Here is an 8,756-nt window from a genome sequence, read left to right as displayed (position 1 = left end):
CACTGCTGGAATTCTAATACAGAAGAAGAAGAGAACTAATTCAAGATGAGCATTTATGGTTAAAAGTATATCTTTATTTTAATTTTATTTTTTTAAGAAAATGACTGATCGTTTCACTAGATAAGACCCTTATTCCTCATCTGGGATTGTGTAGATCCCTTTGAAGCTGCACTGAAACTGTAATTTTGACCTTCAACTTTTTGGGCTCCATTGAAGTCCACTATATGGAGAATAATCCTGGAATGTTTTCATCAAAAACCTGAAGAAAGAAAGACATGAACATCTTGGATGACATGGGGGTGAGTAAATTTTAATTTGAAAGTGAACTAATCCTTGAAGCATGCAAGCTCATTGGCTACTAATACAGCAGGAACCAATCATCTGTGACCTATAGATAATGATGTGATTATTAACAGGTTGAGTTAAAGGACTTATTAGCCTGCCCATTAGAGTTTCATGCCAGAACTTATATATATATATATATATATATATATAACTTATTATGGCATGATTTCTACCAGCAAGTGTAAGCACCTGTCATTTGTGTTCAACATTCAAGCAACAACCTAGTTTAAATTCAATCATCATAACTTTGGACAGTAGAATACAGTAAATCACTTTTTTACCACATACTTTAAACTATTTTTTGTGATATAATTATGCCTTTCTTTCTTTTTTCCCCCAGACATTATTGACATAATTGTAATCTCCATTTGTTTATCATCCATTTTTTCTTCTTGAGAGTTCTTTTAATATGATGCTCTTCAAAATGCATGGCTCAAATATTTCCTTGTATTTTGTCGCCCTCTACTGTTTAATATGAAGACTACAATAAAAGAGTGCTTTAAATAATTGTCCCCGTAGAAATGCCTGAGATATTAAATTCAGATTTAGGATATTATTTGATGTTGACATAAGAATATATTTTACATTAAACCTATAATAAAATGAATTCTATCATATAATATAAATATAATGGATATTAGTGGACGCATTGTAAAAACAGTTCTGTCTCTTTAAGAAAGTCCATTCCGTCTTCTTGACGCTTGATTTAGACGTCAGAGCCACTTTCTGCGCCACATGTGTTGAACGATTCGATTTATTTCTGGAATTTTCTCCTAAACTTCTTGACTCAAATCTTAATGGATGAAGACAATATTTTACATGAAACAGTGGTCACTTTTTCAAAGTAAGAATTACTTCAAATAAAGGTGTTTTTGAAAAGGTATTGATTTGTAGAGTACGTGAGCAGAGTTACATTATATATTAGAGCTGGAAGTTTCCGTTTTAATGAGATTTTACAAGATTTCTAATATCCTGCATTCTTTATTACAGTCTGTAATAGTTGTCACATCTAGTTATGGATCTCCTGGAGAAGAAAGACCTTAAAACAGACCTAGAAACGCAAGATATGGCCAGTGAAGAGGAGTTAAATGACTTTAAACCAGAGGAGGAGGAGAATGCAAACAGTGTCCAACATGCTGAGCAGGAGATGAACTGTGAAGATGATGATGATGATGATGATGATGATGGAGGTCTTGAAGTGGAGAGTTATGAAGAAGATGAGCTTGAGAAACCAAAGAACAAGAAACTTATTCCTGGTATCGTGTATATAGGACACATCCCTCCGAGGTTGAGACCAAAACACATGCGGAATATGCTGAGTGTGTACGGAGAGATCGGCAGGGTCTTCCTACAGCCTGAAGGTAAAACTACATGAGTGACATAAAGCTGGGGATTTATCCTTTTACAAGCTGGAGTAGTAGACATGCATATTGTCACATTACAGTACTGCAGTTATTACAATTCAGCCCATCTATAGCAATTTTTAACAGATGAATCAAACTTTTCACAGATGAATATTTTTCTTCCAGAGAAAAAGAATAAATAAATTGAGCGTCAAAGCAGCATATTAGAATGATTTGTTAAAGATCACGTGATACTGAAGTAATGGCTGGTAAAAAAAAAAAGTTAAAACATCAGTATTGTGTTGTTTAAAAATGAATATGAACTTCTTTATTTTGCATTATTCAAGGTCTGAAAACATGGCATCTTTTTTGCAAATGCTCTAAATGCCTTTTTTTGAGAAGAAGAAGAAATGTTGTTAGTAGTCTGTAGAATAAATAAAAATAATAAGTCCAGAGAAACTGCACATTTTGTAGTGGTCTTTTAATTATTTCCAATTATATATACAGGTGCTGGTCATATAATTAGAATATCATCAAAAAGTTGATTTATTTCACTTATTCCATTCAAAAAGTGAAACTTGTATATTATATTCATTCATTACACACAGACTGATATATTTCAAATGTTTATTTCTTTTAATTATAACTGACAACTAAGGAAAATCCCAAATTCAGTATCTCAGAAAATTAGAATATTCTGAAAAGGTTCAATATTGAACACCTGGTGCCACAGTCTAATCAACTAATTAACTCAAAACACCTGCAAAGGCCTTTAAATGGTCTCTCAGTCTAGTTCTGTAGGCTACACAGTCATGGGGAAGACTGCTGACTTGACAGTTGTCCAAAAGACGACCATTGACACCTTGCACAAGGAGGGCAAGACACAAAAGGTCATTGCAAAAGAGGCTGGCTGTTCACAGAGCTCTGTGTCCAAGCACATTAATAGAGAGGCGAAGGGAAGGAAAAGATGTGGTAGAAAAAAGTGTACAAGCAATAGGGATAACTGCACCCTGGAGAGGATTGTGAAACAAAACCCATTCAAAAATGTGGGGGAGATTCACAAAGAGTGGACTGCAGCTGGAGTCAGTGCTTCAAGAACCACTACGCACAGACGTATGCAAGACATGGGTTTCAGCTGTCGCATTCCTTGTGTCAAGCCACTCTTGAACAACAGACAGCGTCAGAAGCATCTTTATTACCACACTGGTAGATATTGATAATTTTACTTAAGGAAAATTCCCCCCCCAGGAAACAAGACTAAATATCTTATTTCATTTTCGTATATGCAAAATCCATCTTGATTTAAGAATTTTTAGATATTTGTACTTGAAATAGGACAAAAAATACTCCGTACGAAAAGCATTTTTGCAATGTGAATGAATGTGAACTATTTAATAAAAACACTTGCACTTTAAAAAGGGGGAGGAGACCGAAGGAAACTCTGGGTTTACTGAAGAAAACCTGCTCCCGACCAGGTTAGGTACACAGAGTCAGTTACCATGGTAACTTACTCTAAGTATAAGTTACCTCTCTTTCAGAAACAGGCTTGACTTACCCTGCCTTCATGGGTTTGACATACCTCCCATTCTTAAACGGAAAACCCAGAGTTTCCCTCATTTCAGGGTTAACATACTCAGTTTTCACTTAACCTCCTTTCTGAAACGGGCCCCAGCACCTGTGTGTGTGTGTATATATATATATATATGTGTGTGTGCGTGTGTGTGTAAATTGGAAAAAATAGGAAATATTTGAGAAATAAGTATATTTATATATAACTTATAAATATTTTTTATATAAATATATTTTTGTGAAATATATACATGCGTGTTTGTATTTATATATACATAATATACATAGTACACACATATTATGTAAACACAACCTTTTATTTTGGATGTGATTAATCACGATTAATCGTTTGACAGCACTATAAAATATATATATATATATATATATATATATATATATATATAATGTGTAAATGTGTCAAAGTGCACGTTTTCATGTTTGACTAACATTCCTTCTAAATATCTGACTCTCTTCTAGATCGTCGTGTGAAAAAGAAGAAAAAGAAGGCAGGGAACAGATCATCAAGTTTCACCGAGGGATGGGTGGAGTTCAGAGACAAGCGCATCGCTAAGAGAGTCGCAACCAGTCTGAACAACACACCCATGGCCAACAGGAAGAGGAGCCGTTTCAGCAGTGACCTGTGGTCAATAAAGGTACATTATACAGATACACTACTACCATTCAAAAGTTTTTTTTGTTTTTTTTTTAAAGAAATTAATACTTTTATTCAGAAAGGATGCTTTAAATTGATCAAAGGTGACAGTAAAGACATTTATAATACTACTATAATGCCAGTTGATATCAGATCATATGAATGTGTGTCTGTTTTTAAATGTCGCTTGAAAACTTTCTTGTATAGATGTGCTTTTAGTATTTTGTGACATTTTTTTGTGCTTTTGTGTAGGTGGAGGAGGGGGGGGGGTTATATTATATTATATTTTGTTTTTTTTTATATATATTGTGTATAGCTCTTCATTATTGTATATCAATGATTGTGTTTTTTATACTTTGTAAAGCACTTTGAGCATTGTAGCTTTAAAAGTGCTATATAAATAAATTTTACTTAATTTATTTTTCAAAGAATCCTGAAAAAAATGTATCATGGTTTCCAGAAAAATAAGAATCAGCACTGTTTGCAACTGATAATAATCAGAAATGTTTCTTGAGGTGCAAATCAGCATATTAGAATGATTTCTGAAGGATCATGTGACACCGAAGACTGGAGTAATGATGCTGAAAAATTCAGCTTTGCCATCACAGGAATAAATGACATTTTAAAATATATTAAAGGGTGAGTTCACCCAAAAATGAAAATAATGTCATTTATTACTTACCCTCATGTCATTCCACACCCGTAAGACCTTCGTTCATCTTTGGATCACAAATTAAGATATTGTTGAAATCCGATGGCTCAGTGAGGCCTGCATAGCCAGCAATGTTACTGCACCTCTAAAGATCCATAAAGGTACTAAAAACATATTTGAATAATTTCATGTGAGTTCAGTGGTTCTATCTTAATATTATAAATATTTTGTTGTTATAAAACAAAAGATTCATAATATGAATCTTTTGTTATGAATTAGTGATTCGGATCTCCTATCAAACGGCTAAACTGCTGAAATCATGTGACTTTGGTGCTCTGATTCACTGATTTGATTCTTAAAGCTCAGAAGCAGTGTTTTGAACTCAGCCCATATAGATATTGTTAAAAAGTCGTTATTTTGTTTTTTTTGGCACACAAAAAGTATTCTTGTCGCTTTATAATATTAATATTGAACCACTGAACTCACATGAACTGATTTAAATATGTTTTTAGTACCTTTATTAATCTTGAGAGGTGCAACAACATTGCTGGCTATGCAGGCCTCGCTGAGCCATCGGATTTCATCAAAAATATCTTCATTTGTGTTCTGAAGATGAATGAAGGTCTTAAGGGTGTAGAATGACATGAGGGTGAGTAATTAATGACAGAACTAACCCTTTATACGGAAGAGGATTAGGGCCAAGCAATAATAAAAAAATAAAACCATCTCGAGATTAAAGTTGTTAAATTTCGAGAAAGTCGAGATAAAATGTTGAGAATAAAGTCATTAAATTATGAGGAAAAAGTTGTTTAATTGAGAGAACAAATTCGTTAAATTATGTAATTTAATTACTTTATTCTCAACATTTTATCTCGACTTTTTTCTCGAAATTGAACAACTTTAATTTCAAGATGGTTTTATTTTTTTATTATTGCTTGTCCCTAATCCTCTTCCGTACCTTTAACATAAAAAAATAGTTATTTTAAATTTATTAATATTTCACAATATTACTGTTTTTACTGTTTTTGATTAAATAAATGCAGCATAAGAGACTTCTTTAAAAAACATTTTTTTTAAAAAAGACCCAAACTTTTGAACGGTAGTATACTTTCCTTTTACTATATTAATATGAAGCAGAATAGTTACTTTTTTCTTTTCTCTCTTTCATCAAGTATCTGCACAGGTTCCATTGGTGCCATCTCAGTGAGCGACTGGCTTATGAGCGGACTGTCTATCAACAGCGTATGCGGACAGAAATCTCCCAGGCGAAGAAGGAGACTAACTTCTACCTGGCTAGTGTGGAAAAGAGCCAGAATCTGGAGAAACTAAAGAAGAAGAAGCAGAAGAAGGGAGAGGTTGTAGAGGAGAAGATGTGGGACTACAAACAGCGTCCTACAGAAGAAGAGATCCAACTGAAACGGTTTAAGAACAAAGGCATGTCCAAGAAGAACCTCCAGAAGGCACAAGAGAAGAGCAAAACCATCCAGGACAAAGCTCAATCGAACGTTTCCCTCCTGGCCAAGATCTTCAGTAGTGGAAAGGCCCAGGATTGATGTGCTGAGAACATTAAGTTTACATTCAGGTTTTTGTGATATTACAGTGGTCTTGGTGATTACTTCAGATGCAGTTTTTTTTGTAATTGTTTGCGTACTTCTCAATATTCAGTCTTTGAACAGATGTTCTGCTTGTAATGTGTTTTTTTTCTGTCATAGAACCTCTCATAGTTCTGATTGAGTTTCAGAGTAAAAACGCTGCATAACTCACATAAAAACGCCCCACCATTGTGAAAACATTGCTCCATTTTCCCATGAAAATAGGCTTAAAGTAGTGACTTGTCATTCATGAACAATTTGAACAAATCTTTAATATGACTCGGGAACATCAAGTTGTCTCATCGAGGGATTCGTTAATTTCGGGTTGCCTGTACATGCGCAACATCCTGTAGATTCAGTACAGGAAACAGAATTGATTAGTTCACCTCTTGAGTTTTCGGGTTCGTGTCGTTCGCTCATCCCGTGAAAGCCCCATAGGCTATAATGCAGTCTGTACCAGAAAGAGAATTGATTAGTTCACCTCCCGAGTCTTTGAGTCTGAGTCATTCATTTTTTTTCACGTGACATGACAGCCGTATTGGATACAGAAATTAGGTAATAATTCCCAAACCTCCTCACAAACACAGGTATTCTGTTTTTTTTTTAACTCTTACAGTTTTGCAATGTGTCATTGTAGTTATTTATTTTTTACAATTTATACATTTGTGAATTTCTGTCATGATGGTTATTTTCCATATCACTGAATGTGGAAATAAAGAGTTGGCTACTTTAAACTTTATCTTTATTATGGTGAAAAATTACTTTGATAAAGCAAAGATACTTACATATAATAACAACATACAGCTGTAATACTAATGTTGTTTGTTGCAAGATACTGAGCCGGGAAGCAGCCATGTGACAAAAGAATGAACAAATTAAACCCAAAACCTCTAACTAATCAATTCTGTTTCCGGTACAGACTGCAAAGCTTCAGCTTATGGAGATATGCATTATAGTTTTTTTCTTATCTGAAATATGATCAATGACACACAAGTAGATGTGTTGGGGAATTTGGCTGTTAACATGTATCATTTTAATTGTTACGCTGAAATGAGTGAAATGACTCAAAAATATTTGTTCATTTTGATGAATGAGATTCAAATATCTGAGTCAGTAAAATGATCCGAAATTCCCATTACTAGCTTAAAGGTGCAGTATATAATATTATCAGCTAGTGGTCGAAAAGGGGAACTACAGTTTTTTCCCCACCCCCCTCTTCCTCAGCCTATGCTTACGGGTTGCCAGGTTGAGGACCTGCAACAGAAATGAGCGCAATTGACAACGTAAAGCAACGAGCCTTGCACTGTAAGTTGATCAGCTAATGTATACGTTTGCAATGTTTTTATTGCCAAGGATTTTTACTTCATGTAGAATCTGCGAACACTGACGCAGTTTGTTCACTGGCTTCCATGGCTGCAATACGCTGTGTTTTCCACCCACTGGCAACCCGGGGTGTCAAAATACTATTGGGTAAATTGGCAGTGGGTGGAATGAAAACAGACATTCTGACATTGAACACACATTTCAAAGTAGAATAACTGGCTGTAGCATTGTTTTGTGGAGAAACAAGTTTTTGAATTTAGCATGATTTCCTAAATTATACAGCACCTTTAACATCATCTGAAAGCATAATACATTGTTCATTCTAGGGCTGCATAACGATTAATCGCTTGCAAAATAAAAGTCTGTGTTTACGTAATATATGTGTGTTCTGTGTATAATAATTGTGTATATATAAATACATGCACATACATGTATAAATTTAAGAAATATATACATGCATAAATAAATATACATATTTATATATATTTTATATTACATATAAATATTAATATTTTATATATATTTTTTTAAATGTATACATGTGCATGTATTTATATATACATAATTATTATACACAGAACACACATATATTACGTAAACACAGACTTTTATTTTGCAAACAATTGCGATTAATCGTTGTGCAGCCCCTAGTTCATTCATGAAACTGTACTCTAATTCCATCTCGAACATGTTTTCAAAATTTGCTAAAATAATTCTTTAATTACTTTTAAGTCATTTTAACATAAAATTTCATTGGGTGAGTTTTTAGGGCTTAAATAATTTATTAATATTTAGGGCTGTTAAACAATTAAATTCCGATTAATCACATCCAAAATAAAAGTTTGTGTTTACAAAATGTGTGTGTACTGTGTATATTTATTATTTTATATATATATATATATATATATATATATATATATATATATATATATACAGGTGCTGGTCATATAATTAGAATATCGTGAAAAACGTAATTTTTTCATTGTAAATTATTTTAAAAAATGAAACTTTAATTTATACTAGATTCCCTACATGTAAAGTAAAACATTTTAAAAGTTTTTTTTTTTTTATTTGTTGATTAGAGCGTACAGCTCATGAAAGTCCAAAATCCAGTATCCCAAAATATTAGAATATTTACATTTGTGTTTCATTAAATGACCATCCCTACAGTATAAATTCCGGGTATCTCTTTTTCTTTGAAACCACACTAATTGGGAAGACTGCTGACTTGGCAATGGTCCAGGAGACAATCATTGACACCCTCCACAAAGAGAGTAAGT

At 33.4% G+C, this 8,756-nt stretch overlaps 1 protein-coding gene across 2 annotated transcripts; it reads left to right on the top strand.

Moving 5' to 3' along the window:
• Window positions 1-1,050: 1,050 nt before the first annotated feature.
• On the top strand, window positions 1,051-7,856 carry abt1 (activator of basal transcription 1). 2 transcript variants are annotated; one of them, XM_067393510.1, is made up of 4 exons: window positions 1,051-1,189; window positions 1,336-1,706; window positions 3,735-3,910; window positions 5,734-7,856. In XM_067393510.1, the coding sequence occupies exons 2-4, from the start codon at window positions 1,361-1,363 to the stop codon at window positions 6,112-6,114; spliced, it is 903 nt and encodes a 300-aa protein (XP_067249611.1). In that variant the 5' UTR covers window positions 1,051-1,189; window positions 1,336-1,360; the 3' UTR covers window positions 6,115-7,856. The 2 variants fall into 2 exon arrangements, with proteins under 2 accessions (XP_067249611.1, XP_067249612.1); XM_067393511.1 differs by having other exon boundaries at window positions 1,064-1,225.
• The last annotated feature ends 900 nt before the right edge of the window (window positions 7,857-8,756 follow it).

Source organism: Chanodichthys erythropterus, chromosome 9 (assembly GCF_024489055.1).
Source record: "Chanodichthys erythropterus isolate Z2021 chromosome 9, ASM2448905v1, whole genome shotgun sequence".
NCBI lineage: Eukaryota > Metazoa > Chordata > Actinopteri > Cypriniformes > Xenocyprididae > Chanodichthys > Chanodichthys erythropterus.
This window is presented reverse-complemented; position numbering and strand designations above follow the sequence as displayed.